This window comes from Ovis aries, chromosome 3 (assembly GCF_016772045.2).
Source record: "Ovis aries strain OAR_USU_Benz2616 breed Rambouillet chromosome 3, ARS-UI_Ramb_v3.0, whole genome shotgun sequence".
NCBI classification, from domain to species: Eukaryota; Metazoa; Chordata; class Mammalia; order Artiodactyla; family Bovidae; genus Ovis; species Ovis aries.
In genome coordinates, this window is record NC_056056.1 from 136,666,578 (window position 1) to 136,683,976 (window position 17,399).

At 45.6% G+C, this 17,399-nt stretch overlaps 2 protein-coding genes and 1 long non-coding RNA gene across 5 annotated transcripts in view; 2 read left to right on the forward strand and 1 right to left on the reverse strand.

Moving 5' to 3' along the window:
* Positions 1-5,769, forward strand: part of FAM186B (family with sequence similarity 186 member B) — a 28,655-nt gene extending 22,886 nt beyond the window's left edge. For 2 of the 3 annotated variants that reach the window (XM_060412658.1, XM_060412660.1), the window contains one exon: positions 1,709-5,769. In XM_060412658.1, coding sequence (XP_060268641.1) covers positions 1,709-1,859 — 151 coding nt within the window. In that variant the 3' untranslated portion in view covers positions 1,860-5,769. The remainder of the gene's footprint in view (positions 1-1,708) is intronic. The other variant, XM_060412659.1, reaches the window with a different exon arrangement.
* Positions 1-16,566, reverse strand: part of LOC132659438 (uncharacterized) — a 27,943-nt gene extending 11,377 nt beyond the window's left edge. The window contains exons 1-3 of the long non-coding RNA XR_009599913.1: positions 8,947-16,566; positions 5,909-6,061; positions 599-4,355 (exon numbers count right to left, since the gene is read on the reverse strand). This is a non-coding gene — a long non-coding RNA (uncharacterized LOC132659438). The remainder of the gene's footprint in view (positions 1-598; positions 4,356-5,908; positions 6,062-8,946) is intronic.
* The window catches only part of MCRS1 (microspherule protein 1), an 11,171-nt gene continuing 8,768 nt past the window's right edge, over positions 14,997-17,399 (forward strand). The window contains exon 1 of the mRNA XM_012174334.4: positions 14,997-16,709. Coding sequence (XP_012029724.1) covers positions 16,547-16,709 — 163 coding nt within the window. The 5' untranslated portion in view covers positions 14,997-16,546. The remainder of the gene's footprint in view (positions 16,710-17,399) is intronic.

Here is a 17,399-nt window from a genome sequence, read left to right on the forward strand (position 1 = left end):
AATTTAGTAACCCAGAGATCAGCTGGGGCCCCACCCTGCTGAGACTGGGCTGAACTTGCCCTCAACTCCCACCCCCTCATAGTGGTGTCTCTCCTCTCTGAGCTCCTTCTCTGCATCTGTTTCAACCTGAGCCAAAAACCCCTTTGTTCTTCAGACACATATAAATGCGTGCACATAAATATCAAGTATACACACGCCACTTGGCCCCATGTGCTTCACGATGTTAGTAACTTTCTGAAAATTTAGGAGGGTGACAGAGAGAAGGATTCACAATGAACAACACCACAGAGCAGCCTCCTTTCTTCCCCTCTCTCTGTATATAACATGCAGAATGCAAAAACTCCCTCCTGTCTCACGCAGAGCTATTCCACCCACACCCAGCCCTCCACTGGGATCTCAGCTTCAGATTTAAGCACTTATCAAAATATTGTTCCCACCGAAGACTTTCTCTTTTCCAGGGGAATTTAGGTGAATAGAATTTTCTTCTCCCTTTTCTACCTCCACATGCGTGTATTCAGTTTATCACAGTACCAGGTGTAGAAGTCAAGCCCTGCTGCTTCTGTCTTCTTTACCCACATGCCAGGTGGGCACCACCTACCTGGATGTCAAGCCGATCCCCGACATTTCAGGGCGGTGCTGCCTGCCTTGTCCTGGGATCTCGGTTCTATGGCCTGAGAATCTGCTGCTCCTGAATGCGAGTTCTCTGCCGCTTTCCAGGCTCCTGCTGCCCCTGGGCTGGTGGTCGTGCTGCTGTCTGTGAATTCTCTGTGTGTATACGCCTCTGGAGACATGCTGCTTCCGCTCCCAAAAGTGCATCCCCTCTTTGGCTGCCTGCCCCCAGCCTACCTCAAATCTGCATGTCCACCTGTTGTGTGGGTCCAGGCCACTCACCCCTTTGTGACCTTGCCCACCTCATCAGCTCCCCTAGCTGCGCTCTCCAGTTCGCAGTAGTGGCTAGTCTCCTAACTGGAACCCACCTCGGGCCAACTGTGCCATTCTCCCTGTTTGCTTGGCACTGGCAACCTGCCTCATCAAAGGCTCACTGGGATGTCTTCTCAGCATGTGGGGAAGGGCTCTTCATCTTCCCCGTGGGCTTTGGGACTGAGTCTCTCAAAGGCCACCAGACCCCTCCTCCAGAAGCTTTCTCTGCTGTGTTTTATACATGTCTTCCCTGGGCTCTCTGTCTGACAGGTAAGATAGCTACATGCCCGCACACTCTAGGCACTGTGTGTAGTCCGAGAAGAATCTTAACCTCGACTCAGACTGCCCTGCCCTCCCTTGCTCAGAGCCTGTTTCTGCACAAAGTACACAGCGGTTCACGTGTGTGTGCCGAGGTGCAGCAAGCTGGGACTCATGCAGACTTCCAGTGTGGTGACAGAGGAGAGGGCTTATAGCTTGGTTTCTGGGAAGGAGCCAAGATAGGGGTGGAGAGGAAGAAGCACGGATGGGTAAGAAGGAGCAGGAAACAGTGAGGGAGGGGAGAGGGGGAATTCTGTGATGCGAAAGAAGAGGAAGATTCACAAGAAAAGCAGCAGAGCCCCTGGAATGTGGCAGAAACGTCGTATTAAGCAGTTCCACATCTGGGTCAGCCCTGGACTGGTCTCCCAGAGTCGACCAGGGAAACAGCTGGGTAGGCTGGATGGGCGCTCATATCTCAGGGGCCATGTCTCAGCTGTTCCCCAACCCATAACTGTATTAACCCTTTCAGTGCCTCAGTGACCCAAAGAAAGGAAGAACAGGAACCCCCAGAGGAGCCAGCTGAGCTTGTTCATAAAAAGTCAAACGAGTCCTTCCCTGGAACCCTAAGAAGCCAGAAGGATCGAGATAATCCCAGCCCCATTCCATGCCTTAGCCAGTGATTCTCAAACTTGTTCCAAAGCAGATTCCCAGCTACTGTTTTTAAACAAACTCTCTGGGTCCTGCTAAGTAATCCTAGAACTTTGAGAAACACTACTTTCCTCTTTCAGTCAGCAAACTGTACATTGTTAATAAAATAGAGATATGTTTATTTTTTAAATTCTCTGTCTCATTGCTAAAACTCACACCTCCCCATCTCATTTTTGGAACCAGGTCCATGACTTGGACACCAGTCACAGAGGATCCCCCAAATGTTGAGCTTACCCTCTGGGAGTCGACCCACCAAGACAGCCATGATCAGTGTCTGGCACACGTCAGGGCTCAGTAAGTCTTCATTTAGTCAGAGACATGGACAAATATGTAACTGATAATGAACGTCAACACTTAGAAGATAGAACAAAAGAAGACAGTACAAGTCAGAACCAGGGGTGACCAGGCTGGGGGCGGGGTGGGGGGGGCAAAAACAAGTGCCCTTCTGAGGAGTGAGGACACAGATGGAACAAATGGAGACATGAATCTCCAAATCTACATGGTGTGGGCTTAGGAGGCCATGCCTGTCTGTTGTCTTAATTCAGGTAAGACATGGCTTTGGTTGGTTCACACAGCTTACAAGCAGAGTCCCACCCTCACTCTCCCTTGCACTCAGCCGTCTGCCAGTCTCCTATTGGCCTCTGCCCGCCCCTTCCGCCTTGTCTCACCCGGCTTGCCCAGGCCTAGGGAGCAGGCACAACCAAACGTTAGCTAGGAAATCACCCTGTCCTCAGAGGACCCACAATCCAGTGATCCTCTTTCTTAGGAATGGCAGCCATGCTTGCTCCAGGCTTAAGGTTGAAACTTCGGAAGGAGGAGAAGAATATGGGATGCAAACAGATGAGGGCTTGACCTGATCTCTGGGCCAGAGCAGGATTTGATCTCTGAGCCACAGCTCAGTGTATCCCAAGGAAGGCTGCTGGAGGGAGGATGGTGAGAGGCATTCTTGATGCAGGTCACACACACTGGACTGCTGGGGCAAGAATGGGCCATTTCTAGCCTTTTGGGTCTATTGTTTTCAGGAGGCCTCACCCATGGTAGCCCTCGTGCTAAATATATTTCTTTATAAATAATTTGAAAAGATTTTTATAACTTTGCTTTGGAAATTAACCAACTATGAATAAGTTGTGGGTTTTTTTTAATGTGCAGTGGGCTGTGACTTCTCAGCAATCATCACCCATAGAGATGAAATCTAACAAGTTTTGTAAATATGAGAACATTTTGAATATTAAATTTGACAGAATAATGAAACTGACAATATTACAGTTTTTGTTGTCGTTCAGTTACTCAGTTGTGTCCGACTCTGTGACCCCATGGACTACAGCACACCAGACTTCCCAAGCACCATCTCCTGGAGCTTGCTCAAACTCATGTCCAGAGTCAGTGATGCCATCCAACCATCTCATTCTCTGTCACCCCCTCCTCCTCCTGCCTTCAATCTTTCCCAGCATCAGGGTCTTTTCCAATGAGTCAATTCTTCGCATCAGATGACCAAAGTATTGGGAGTTTCAGCCTCAGCATCAGTCTTTCTAATGGATATTCAGGATTTCCTTTAGGATTGACTGGTTGGATCTCCTTACAGTCCAAGAGACTCGCAGTCTTTTCCAACACCACAGTTCAAAAGCATCCGTTCTTTGGCGTTCAGCCTTCTTTATGGTACAACTCTCACATCCATACATGACTACTGGAAAAACCATAGCTTTGACTAGAAGGACCTTTGTTGGCAAAGTAATATCTCTGCTTTTTAATATGCTGTCTAGGTTTGTCATAGCTTTTCTTCCAAGGAGCAAGCATCTTTTAATTTCATGGCTGCAGTCACCATCTGCAGTGATTTTGGAGCCCAAGAAAATAAAGTCTGTCACTGTTTTCATTGTTTTCCCATCTATTTGCCATGAAGTGATGGACTAGATGCCATGATCTTCGTTTTTTGAATCTTGAGTTTTAAGCCAGCTTTTTCACTCTCTTTCACTTTCATCAAGAGGCTCTTTAGTTCCTCTTCACTTTCTGCCATAAGGGTGGTGTCACATGAATAACTGAGATTATTGATATTTCTCCCTGCAATCTTGATTCCAGCTTGTGCTTCATCCAGCCCAGCATTTTGCACGATGTACTGTGCATCATAAGTTAAATAAGCAGGGTGACAATATACAGCCTTTCCCAATTTGGAACCAGTCCATTGTTCCATGTCCGGTTCTAACTATTGCTTCTTGACCTGCATACAGGTTTCTCAGGAGGCAGGTCAGGTGGTCTGGTATTCCCATCTCTTTAAGAATTTTCCTCAGTTTGTTGTGCCCCACACAGTCAAAGGTTTTAGAGTAGTCAAAGCAGAAGTAGATGTTCTTCTGGAACTCTCTGGCTTTTTTGATGATCCAATGGATGTTGGCAATTTGATCTCTGGTTCCTCTGCCTTTTCTAAATCCAGCTTGAACATCTGGAAGTTCTCGGTTCACATGCTGTTGAAGCCTGGCCTGGAGAATTTTGAGCATTATATAAACATTTAATTACATATTTTTTATATTTTAGTATTTTGGTGCCAGTGACTTTACTCCCTTGACATGTGGGATCTTAGTTCCCAGCCAAGGATCGAACCTGTGCTCCTTGTAGTGGAAGCACAGAGTCCTAACCACTGGACCACCAGGGAAGTCCCACCAATAGTATTTTTAAAGGTTTCACATGTTTTCATAGGCTCTTGGCACTGTGCTTAAGGTGCCCAGCAGCCAAACCCGTTCTGGTGATGGAGGACTTTGACTTTTTGGATGTCTTCTCTCAAGCTCTCTGGCAAGCAAGCAGAGTGTCTGATAGAAGCTGTGAAGTCAAGAGGATGGCAACCAAGGAAATATATAGATATAGTTAGTACATGATGTTCTTTTGGTATGAGGTTAATATTATATAAGAGCCTCATTTTTTTTCAGAGCAAAGTTGATGTATTCAATCAAATAAGATATTGCCTTAACCCTCAAAAATACAAAAACAGGGAAGCCAAAATATGAGAAGTAATACTGCTTGGCATATTTCCTGAAGCCAGATTTGGGAGTTGGCCATAGCTCTGCTTGCATGGCCCATAGTCTCAGGGGTCTCCAGGATGAGGAATCAACACTAAGGTGGAAGGTGACATGAGAGAAGGGTCTACTTTAGCCCTAATTGTGGCCTTCAAGGAGTTGTTGACAAAGTGAAAGAGACAAAAATCATTTGTAAACAAGACCAAGAGCCAGGGAGGGGAAAGCCAGGTGGAATCTGGTGTGTCCCATGTGATGGGGAGGCTAACTTAGAAAAAGTCAGATAAAGGACGAGTATGACTCTATTGTTGGAGGAGTCCTCTTCTCCAAAAAAAATGTGAGCTTGGCTAAGACTGATCTAGTCTAGTGGTAAAGGTGGACGACATGCATGAACAGATGGTGAATCTGAGCAGAGACAGGAAAGTGTTTAAAAAAATGGAAATGCTAAAAGTGAAAACTGTAATATCAGAGATGAAGAATTCCTTTGGCCAGTTAATCAAGTTGGACAAAAGCAGAGGGAAAAAAATCTGTGCGCTTGAAGCCAGGTCAGGAGAAATTTAAACAAACTGTAAGCTAAGGAACAATTGAGCAAACCCAAAGGTAATCACCAAGATATGTAAGACAATGACAAGTGCTCTGACAGACATGATTGAAGTCCCAGAAAAAGGGAGAATGGGGTAGAAGAGATATTTGAAGAGAGAACCACTGAGAATTTCCCAAATTAATGAAAGAAAACCAACCACAGATCCAAGAATGTCAGAGAACCCCAAACAGGATAAAGAAAAACACACCTAAGTACAGCATACTCTAATTGCTGAAACCAAAGGTAAGAGAACATTTTGAAAGCAGCCAGAAATAAAAACAAATTATATAGAAAAGAAAGAAAGAAGAATTCTCAGAGGCTTTGCCAGTCAGATGGTTCCTGAGGTCCAGCTGTATCCCTTATAAGTCCACAAGATAACCCAGTGTTTTCCGGGACATTCCCTGTCTAGGGGCTGATATTAGCTTAGGTGGGTTTCAGTTACCTGCAGAAACAGTAATGGTCTGGAACTAGCAGTGTCTCAGCTGAGCAGCGTCCTCCAGGGCATGGGCCCCACTTCTCCATAGTGCCCAGCCCCCTTCTCTCTATACACACCTGGCCCTGAGCTGGCTGGTGATCCTTAAAGACTCCTTATTGGCTGTGAGTTGGGAGGAGGCAGAGAAGGAGAGAAGATTGATACACTAGTCAACTGGTCTGAATGCCTCTCAAAGAAGGCCCTGGGATCTGACTATTGCATCAAATTCTTTCTACAAAGGTGACCCAACCTGGAACAACCAAAGCCAAAGGCCAGCTGGTATACCTGTCAGGGCTCTGCTGAGGGTATGGTCATTGCTATTGGCAGTAATGTCTGTGGGGACGAGAGCAGCTGCCAGTATTTCAGGCTTGCTATGGGGGTCAAGAAGATTCAGGTTTCTTCTCCCACACCCTCCATTCTAAGAGTCCCTGTGTAAACCTCTGTCCTCTTACTTTCCAGAAGTTCCTTTACTACAGGAGCCACAAGGAGGCAGCAGAGTGCTTGTTTAAGGGCCTTGGCTGTCCCGGATAGGGAGAGGGCCGAACTGAGTGGGAACGGCTGAAGGAGGGACACGGCCAAAGCTGGGTGGAGTTCATCTGAGAAGGTGCTTGGCTGAGTAAGGAGAGCAAATATGATCAATATAGGGAGAGAGACAAGGGATTCCAGATCCATCCTTTGGACATCTGGATCCATTCCTGGTGGCTTCAGCCTAGGGCACTTGATTCACTCACCCCCAGCAGCGTCCTCAGCTTTGCAGTTCAGAGATCTGTCCTTGTAAATGATACTTCAGGCAACTATTTTTTAGGAACTCTGCCAGGAGGCCCTTCCTGAAGATTTCCTTAAATATGTATCACATCCTCATTCATTCAACAAATATCTATTGGGTACCTAATAGGAGGCACTGTTGAAAGCATTGGGATATAGTGCTGAAGAAAAGAGTTTGTTTTTTTAAAGTGATTTCCCAGAACTTTTATTGGGCAAAAATAAACAAAAAAAATTAGTAAAATACACAGTATGTCAGATGGTAAAAGATGCTATGCTGCTACTGCCGCTAAGTCGCTTCAGTCGTGTCCGACTCTGTGCAACCCCATAGACGGCAGCCCACCAGGCTCCTCCGACCCTGGGATTCTCCAGGCAAGAACACTGGAGTGGGTTGCCATTTCCTTCTCCATTGAGATGATGAAGAAACACAAATTTCAGCAGAGGAGTAGGCCGTGAAAGTTTCACTCGACCTCTAGGGCATTCCTGAGATTACCATTTAAAATAGGGCGTGTCAGGCCTCACTGAGTTGACGTTTGTGTAAAGACTTGGAGATGAAGAAGCAAGCTGTGAGGAAGGGTGCACAGGCAAAGGGAACAGCCTGAAGTGGGAGCATGCCTGGCATCTAGAGGAATGGCCGGGTCTCCCGTGTGACTGGTGCTAGGTAAGTCAGTGGGAGGAGAGTAGCGTGGAAAGTGCTGGAGAATGACTGGAGGACAGGTCACTTAAGGCCTTGTAGGCTACTGTAAGGACGCTTTGTTTTTCAGTCTGAAAGAATAGGAGCCATTTTTACTCTGAATAAAATGGGAACCACTGCAGAATTCCAAGCAGAGACGTGACATAATTGGGTCCACCCTTCCAGAGCATCACCCTGGCCACAGGGATGGGAACAGGCTGCAGGCGGGGAGGGGGAAGCTGACGATTCCCTTTCTATTCAGGAAAGTTTAGTAAAGGAACTCAAATGCTACTTCCCCTACCAAGATGCCTCTTCTGATCCTCTGTAAGGTGCCCCCTTCTCCTGGAATTTCTCTCCATCTTTGCTGATGCATGTCTTCCAGCATTGGTCAGTTTTGTCTTTGTTATAGAACATGTTTTTTTAGTATTTATTTATTTGGCTTAGTTGTGGCATGCATGATCTTTAGTTGCAGCATGTGGGATCTAGTTCCCTGGCCAGGAACTGAACCTGGGGCCCCCTACATTGGGAAGGCAGAGTCTTAGCCACTGGACCACCAGGGAAGCCCCTGTTTTGGGACTGTTGGTGTCCTCAACCCCACCAGATCTTAAACTCTTTAAGAGCAGATGCCCTGTTGCGTTCGTAACTGTAGCTGCCCCCAGTACAGAATGCTGTGCACATAGTAGAAACCAAGTCAGATTTTTTCCCTAAGGAATAAGTGATCCCACCCTTCCGTAATTGAGCTGCCTTGCTCTTGCCGCTGAGGCCTCTTCCAGGCTGCATTTCTGCCTGGAGAGCCACATCTCTTTGTGTTAAATGCTTAACCACCATGACAGTCCTAATTCGGTCTGTTAACCATACTACATGACATAACTTGTCAATGACCTACTAAAGCAGCCTGTCAGAGCTGGCAGGAAGCACATGCCAAACATTGTTTGCCAAAGCTATTGCCTCTGGAGGCTACTGAGAGCAAATTAAATGAGTAATTATTGAGTCCCTAAACATTTATTGCACCCACTGTGATGTTATGCACTGTACCAGGCTGTAAGGGTATAAAAGTCAATTAAACAAACTTCTAAGGAGCTTACTGCAAAAATAGGATACAAGCTATATGCAAAGCACCAGAGTAATAAAAATACATAGAACTAGGTCCTTGTCCTCCCAAGGACTTACCATCCACTCATCACTCATTTAGCGATTACTTAATGCACTGTGCTAAGGCTGGATGTGTAACGATGACACTGAGACACAATCTCTTTTCACACTCCACTGTGGAGAGAGAGTAGTAAATAGTGGGGATCTAGCTACGTAAATATGGGGTCACACAGAGTCCGACACGACTGAAGGGACTTAGCAGAAGCAGCAGCAGCAGCTACGTAACAAACACACACACAGTACAGATGCAAAGTCAAATGGAGAACAAAAGAAAAGGATGTTCTCTGCAGAGAGTCTGGAAAGGCCCTCAGGGCTACGTGGGATTTCAATAGAAAGCTGAAGGATGTCTAGAACTAGGGTGGAGGACTCCAGGGGAATACAAGGGATCAGAATATGATAAACATAGAGCGTGTTTACGCACCAGAAAGTGGTCGATATGGCTGTAGTTCATCAGTAACAAGCCAGATATTACAGGAGCAAAGCTGGGCTGAGATAAGGTTTGGATGAGCTTGAAGGCCAAGCTGATGATTTTCCTCAGCCGGCAGTGGAGAGCCATGGATGATTTTCAAGGAAAGGAGTGATGTTACTAGACCCGTGCTGTAGAGGCAGGTGTGACAACACGGAGAAGTTAGAGAATGGACGCAAGGAGACCAGTTAGAGGACTAGTAATGAAGTAAAGGCCCAGCTTTGATTGCATTTACTTATTTGTGCCCATATTTGTTCACAGACATCTCAATATGTGCAAAGTCTTGCATTGACTGAAGGTAGGGGCGGAGCAGACAGGGAGAAAGATAAAAATAAGACCTAGTTTATGTCCTTAAGGATATTTTAACCAAGTGAGAGACATGGACCACTGAAATGCTACCAAAATCTTCCCTTGTATCTGTCACATGACACTTGGCTTCCCTCCTATTCCCCACATTCCCCGGGCTCTTGTGGGAGTTCATGATCTTCTGTCTGTAGGCCAGGCGTTGCTCCAATGCCCAGACTCCTCTCCTCATGCCTCAGGACATCCCAGGATGACTTCATCCTCCCTTATGGCTTCAAACATCAGCTCTATGTTGACAATTCACAGATGATTCTCCTCTGAGTCCTAAAGCTGTATGCCCAAACACTCAACCGAGGATCTCAACTGGTTGCCCACTGGCACCTCCATCCAACTCAATTCATCTGAATACGTGCTAAGTCACTTCATTAGTGTCCAACTCTTTGCGACCCCATGGACTGTACCTAGCCTGCCAGGCTCTGTGTCCATGGGATTCTCCAGGCAAGAATACTCGAGTGGGTTGCCGTGCCTCCTCCAGGGGATCTTCCCGACTCAGGGATTGAACCCGAGTCGCTTACATCTCCTACGATAGCAGGCGAGTTCTTGACAGCTAGTGCCCCCTGGAAGCCCACATGCAAGTATATTGGGTCAGAAATTATATTCATTTGTAATTTTGGCAAGTACTGACAATTTACAGTTCTACTAGTAACACATTAGAGGGCCTCTTTCTCCATAACCATGCCAAGGGCATATTGTCAAACATTTGAATTTTTGCCTATCTATAGGTGAAAAATGATACTGAAATGTAGTTTCAATTTTCTTGTGTGAAGTTGAGCATCTTTTCATATGTCTAAGAGCCATTTATCTTTCATGTTAACCATCCTATTTTGTTCTTGTATTTTTGTTCTTTCTCATATTGATTTGAAAGGATTTTGTATATACTAAGCAAATTAGTTCTTTTGTCTATGATATGAGCTGCAGACATTTCCCTCAGTTTGCCATTTGTCTCAGTTTATGGTGTTTTTCGCTCTGCACAAATTATAGATTTTTATGTTGATAGAATTGTCTTTTTTATGCTTTGGGAAATTTTGTGCTATTCTATTTTCTCTGCTGTGACATATAAATTTATAATTTTACTATTTTACATTTATTTAAACACAATTGATTCATATAGATTTATTTTAGTGTGAGGAATAGAGCTACTAGTTTTTGTTTTTTTTTTTTCAGGCAGCTACACAATTGTCTCAATGCCACTTACCATATAATCCATCTTTCCCCTACTGATAGGCAATGCCACCTTTATTACATGTTAACATTTTAAATGTCTTGTGCCTATTTCTGGACTCTTTGTTCTCTTGATCAAGTTGCCTATGCTTGTGCTAGTGTCCTCTGGATTTCACTATTTTAGCTCTTATTGGTTTAATATCCAATAGAGCTATTCCTCTTTGATTAACTTTCTTTTTCAGAATGCTGTTATTTTTTAATGCAAAAATTTCCATATGAATGTTATATTCAGATTATGTAGTCTGTTGGTATTTTTATTAGATTGTGTTAAATTTATAGATTAACTTATGGAGAGCTGACATCTTTACGATAGTGAGTCTTTCTACCCAAAAATAGAGTATGCCTTTCCATTTATTCTTCTCTCTTTTTTTGTGTTCTTTGATAGTAATTTCAGTTTGGGGCACCTAGATCTAGCACACTGTTAAGATTACTCTAGGTTACATTACTTTTTCCTTGCTATTGTAAATGATATTTTTATTCCCATACACTTTCTAATTGGCTATTGTTCATTGACTTTTTGTGTATAATTTGTACCCACTTTGCTAAAATGTCTTATTTGTATTAGTTTTTCAGTTGATATCCTCTGATTTTCCAGCCAGGCTATTAAATCATAAATTAATAATGGTAATTTCACCTCTTCCCTAGTTTTTATATCTCATTCCCTTCTCTTCTGAAATTAAGTAGGCTAGTATTTCCAAGGCAGTGTTAAATAAAAATAGCCATAGGGGCTATCCTCATGGAATACCTAACTTTAATGGGAAGAATTTAGGTTTCCTCATTAAGTGGGATTCTAGTTTTCAGACCGAGATGGAACAAGTCAGATGTTTCATAAAGTTTGCCTGTGATTCTGGGAATTGATATTTTATTGAAATTCAGCCTGTGTATGAGACTTTCTTTGCAGATGGTTTCTTCTCCCTTACAGAAAGGAAAAAAAAAAAAAAAGTATACAGATATCAAGTAGAGTATATGTTGACTTAAAATGCTTTATGAGGGGCTTCCCTGGGGGCTCAGTGATAAAGAATTTGCCTGACACTGCAGCAAACACAGGTTCAGGTTTCATCCCTAACATGGGAAGATCCTACATGCCACAGAGCAACTACGACCACGCCCCAACTATTGAGCCTGTGCTCTAGAGCCCAGGAACCAAACTGCTGGGCCCTTGGCCACGACTGAAGCCCACATGCTGTAGAGCCCGTGCTCCACAAGAAAAGCTACCACAATGAGAAGCCTGCACACGCAACTAGAGAGTAGCCCCTATTCGCTGCAACTAGAGGAAAACCAGTGTAGCAACAAAGACCCAGTGCAGCCAAAAGTAAATAAATAAAAATTAATTTTTAAAAAATGCAGTATGAGTCCAAAGCCATCTTTGTACTGGTCAAAGCTTTATTAAACCTGACTTTCTAAGAAGGTGTATTTGAGCCAAGAGCAGTGCAATCCTGTGTCCTGAGTGTCCAGAAAGTAGCAGTCTCAGGTGAAAGAAAAACTGGTCCTGCTCTAATGGAGGGGAATATTATCAGACATTGGGTCCAAGACTGACCACTTGGCAGGAGACACTAGGACCCAAGCCCTAAGATCAGTACCAACAGCTAACATTTTATAAGCATTTGCTATATATGACCTACTTGTTTAGGCAGAGTGATTTATTCCTCAGAACCATCCTATGAAGTGGATACTATTATTTCCCAATATGATGAAACTGAGGCAAAGAAATATAATTTCTCAAGGTCACAAGCTGGTAGGTGAAATAACTAAGGTTTAAAACAAGGCAGAGCCTGGGAATTCCCTGGTGGTCCAATGGTTAAGGCTCTGAGCTTCCACTGTGGGGGTGAGGGGGGGCACAGGTTTGATCTCTGGTCAGGGAACTAAGATCCCATATGCCAAACAGCCAAAAAAATAAAATGAAACAAAATTGGACAGAGCCTCTTCTGTTTGAAAAAAATTTTTTTAGGATTTATTTGTTTATTTTTTGGCTGTGATAGGTCTTTGTTGCTGCGCACAGGCTTTCTCTAGTTGCAGTGAGCAGGAGCTACTCTTCGTTACACTGCGCAGGCTTCTCATTGCAGTGGCTTCTCATGGTGTGAGCACAGGCTCTAGAGCACAGAGGCTTTAACAGTTGCAGCCTGCAGGCTCTGGAGTGCAGGCTCAGCAGTTGTGCTGCACGGGCTTAGCTGCCCTGCAGCATTATGGGATCTTCCCAGACCAGGGATCGAACCCGCATTGTAAGATGGATGCTTAACCAGTGGACCACCAGGGAAGCCCAGAACCTGTATTTTAACCACCATGTCCTAATCCCTCAGATGAAGGAACCTGGGGCCCTGAGCAAAGTTTCAGGAGAAACCATGATCGTTGCCTCCATGGCCGGGCCACATCTGTCCTGGGGAGGGTGCTGTACTGTGAACGATTACTCTGGAGCCAGGGACAGCTAACTGGAGGCTGGATAACTGGCGCTACTGCTAACTTTTCTTTACGCACACTCTTCTTTTTGTTCCTTTGCTGGCTCCTTCTCTTGTTCAGTCGCTCAGTTGTGTTCCACTCTTTTTGACCCAATAAACTACAGCATGGCAGGCTTCCCTGTCCTTCACTATCTCATGGAGTTTACTCAAATTCACATCCATTCAGTGGGTGATACTATCAAACCATCTTAACTTCTGCTGCCCTCTTCTCCTTTTGTCTTCAATCTTTCCCAGAATCAGGGTCTATTCCAGTGAGTCGGCCCTTTGCATCAAGTGGCCAAAGTATTGGAGCTTCAGCCTCAGCATCAGTCCTTCCAATGAATATTCAGGGTTGATTTCCTCTAGAATTGACTGGTTTGATCTCCTTGCTGTCCATGGGAGTCTCAAGTCTTCTCTAGCACCACAATTTGAAAGCATCAATTCTTCGGTGCTCAGCCTTCTTCATGGTCCAACTCTCACATGCGTACATTACTACTGAAAGAACCATAGCTTTGTCTATATAGACCCTTGCTAGCAAAGGGATGTCTCTGCTTTTTAATAACACTGTCTAGGTTTGTCATAGCTTTCCTTCCAAGGGGCAAGCATCTTTTAAAATCATGGCTGCAGTCACCATCCACAGTGATTCTGGAGCCCAAGAAAATAAAATTTGTCACTGCTTCCACTTTTTCCCCTTCTAGTTGCCATAAAGTGATGGGACCAGATGCCATGATCTTATTAGTTTTTTGAATATTGAGTTTCAAGCCAGCTTTTTCACTCTCCTCTTTGACCCTCATCAAAGGGCGCTTTAGTTACTCTTCACTTTCTGCCATTAGAGTGGTATTATCTGCATATCTGAGGCCCCTTCATGGATCACAGCCTTGTCATAGCAAAGGGGCTTGTATAACTCAATGAAGCTATGAGATATGCTGTGCAGGACTATCTAAGACAGACGAGTCATAGTGAAGAGTTCTGACAAAATGTGGTCCACTGGAGAAGGAAATGGCAACCCACGCCAGTATTCTTGCCAGAAGAACCAGAACAGTATGCAAAAGCAAAAAGATATGACACTGGAAGATGAGCACCCCCTCCCGCCCAGGTCAGAAGGTGTCCAATATGCTACTGGGGAAGAGCAGAAGGCAATTACGAGCAGCTCCAAGAAGAATGAAGCAGATGGGCCAAAGCAGAAACGATGCTCAGTTGCCTATGTGTCTGGTGGTGAACGTAAAGTCTGAAGCTGTTGCATAGGAACCTGGAATGTTAGTTCCATGTATCAAGTAAATTGGACATGGTCAAGTAGGAGATGGCAAGATTGAACATGGACATCTTAATAATTGTGAACTAAAATGGATGGGAATGGGTTCCTCCTCTACCTTACCTTATATGTTGGAATCCCCAACACTTAAGCTTATGGCTAGACCATAAGCTTTTATTCCAAGGATGATGGAGAATTTTGAGCAGAGGCTTGACATGCATGGATTTCCATTTTGATGGGAATACTCTAGCTGCTATAAAGAAACTGGAGGAGAGGTGGTAAAGATGAAAGCTGGGAGACTAGTTAGGGAACTCTTGCCATAGTCCAAGTGGGAGACAATGAATCCAGGGGATTTGGGTCAGGAAATAGTGGAGAAGCTGGTGAGATATGACCAGATTCTGGATATATTCTAAAGACAGGGTGGGAGGGGTTGTCTAGTATCCATGCAGTTACTCAGGCCAAAAATCTAGATCTTATCCTTGATTTTTCCTTTTCCCTCATATCCCAAATCCAATCCATCAGCAAGCCCCTGTGGTTCTACCTCCAAAATACACATCAAAGTTACTATGTCTGTCCATTTTCACTGCCCCCACAACCCAGCTAAACCACCTGAGTTTACCTCTTATTTGGATCGATACAGTAGCCTCTACTCTGTTCTCTCTGTTTCCTCTTACTTCCCTACAATCGGTTCTCCACAAGCAGGCAAACAGATCATTTATAAAACTAAATCATATCACAGAATGGATGCTTTTGCATCTTTTAAGGACTTTCTAATGCAATAAAAATACAGGCCAAGGGGACTCCTTAGTGGTCCAGTGGTTAAGACTCCATGCTGACACTGAAGGGGCACAAGTTTGATCCCTGGTCAGGGAACTAAGATCCTCCATGCCGTGTGGTACAGCCAAAAGTAAATAAATATAGTTTGTTTTTTTTTTTTTAAGAATAAAGGCCAAAATTCATACCATGAACCACAAGGCCTAAAATGATCTGCCCTGATGAGCTCTCTGTTTTCATCTCCTCCTTCTCTTTCTTGATCATCCTGCTCCAGCCACACTAATCTCCATCCTGTTCCTCAGTCTCTCCAAATTCTTTTCTGCTTTGGAGCTATGCTGTCCCCGCTGACTAGGCCATCTTACCCCAGCTCTTTGCCCAACTGAACCCTTATCAAATGTCAAATCTCAATTCAACCCTCATCTCCTTAGAGACCTTTGTGATAACTCTCACCTGTTATAGCTACTATGCTGTATTTAGTATAGTCCATCACATTTTGTATCAGAAAATACAATCTTTCAGGGGAAATACAGTAGATTAATGCTCATTAAGCAAGAGCACAAATGAACAGGGGACTCTTGTCCCCTGAGAGTGTATGAAGGCTATCAAACACTCGGGGCCGGAGGGCCCAACCTCCCATCTAACACTTGAATCGCCTGGCAATGTTCATGTGAGGAGTACTTGACACCTCCACTGAGGGGTCCCACCTAGCTGCTAGACAGCTTTGAAATTGTACTTTTCTTATTCAGAACTGCATTATGTTTCTTTAGAGCTATTACACTTCTGTGTCCCTCCAAGGAAGCATGAAACAAATAGAAACTGTCTTTTAGAGGACAGTATTTTTGGTTTCTCAAGGCAGCTCTCACACCCTCAAACGCCCAACTTTTCCTGTAGGCTTGTCCTCCCATCTTCAGGGCTTCTCCTCTGAAGGTGCTTCCGCGGGTCGTCTTACCTCCCAGGGCCAACAGCTCCCTCCAGCAATCCGGGCGTGGTGGGGCTGACTAGAAGGGCACTCCTTCTCCCAGGGCCTCTACTCTCTCTCTCTTTGGCCTCTGCTTTCTAGAGCCGCGGTCCACAACTCTCCATCCTTTCGTTAGACATCAACCTCCCGGCCTCTTCCATACGCCACATCTCTCCGGCTGGAGAGAGCTCCTCAACATCGTCTCCCCATATTGTGCCTAGCACAGGCCTGCCACAGAGTAGTTTCTCTAAAACCACTGGTGGAATCAAACAGTCTGCAAGTGGTCCTGGGAAACTCTCAGAGTCCTAGATCTCTAGCAAGGCGGCAAGATTCGGAAGCCGAAATCTAGTAGCTGCGCGGCCCCACCCTCCGGCCCACCCCCTCCCAAGGTTGCCTCACCTAGCCGCTCAGGCTATCTCGCTCCAAGTCTCGCCTTTCCCTTTAATCACTTCCTCCAACTTGGGGCCTATAATACCTGATGTCTCCCAACAAGGTGTTTCAATTAGCAAAGACTTTAATTTCGGCTGATAACAAAATGGTAGTAGCTTCGCTACCATGGCCACGCCCCTTTACTTACGTAGTCGGGGCGAACCGGAAGGGATTGCTCAACCCTTAGTTCGCAGACCCGGAAGTAGACGGACCTCACGGAAGCCGGCCTTGGCCCTGCGGCTGCTGCCGTCGCCGCGGAGAAAGTGTTGGAACTGGCAGCCTAGGAATGGTGAGACTTCGCGGTTCGCCTTTGAGGGTTCTGAGGAGAGTTGGGGGTGAAATGGGGTTTCCCAGAGTGCTGCCGGGTACGATCCCCCCAGGTTTGGGGCCCCGCCCCGGTAGCGCCCCGAAAATCTGCGCATGCGTGGGCCGGACCGGGCCAGAATCTGGTCCGATAAGTTACGCATGCGCAAAGGTAGCTTGCCAAAGGTGGGGTGAGAATTAGCCTGGGAGTTGACTACCTTACCCCGCCACCGGCCCCTGGGGCTTGAATCAAGGCTCCGAGAACATCAGGGTTCATTCGGTGCCTTGCTTTTGAGTTGCAGGATTGACTTTAACACTTCTGTCCCGAGCCCCTGAAACAGACCCGGACAAATTCCCTACTTTGGGTGTGCATTTGGCGGGGAGAACGAAGGGCGGAGGGCCAGAAAAGGAAGGGGGCGCAGACCCTGCCTCAGTGTAACGGCGGCATCGGGCTCTTCACCCTTTCCCCACCCAAGTGGCTAAATTCCCATCTGTATCCGATGGAGCGGTTTGACGAGCGCACCTGCGGGTAGGGCTGGAGCGCTTCCTGGTCAGAAGCGTCCCTGATCAGGAGGGGCGGGACCGGAGAGTCCCCAGAACCTGAGTTCTCCGGTCTTAGGCGAGGGTCCCCCAGACGGCGGTTGATGTTTGCTCAGTGACCAAGCCGCGTTTTTTA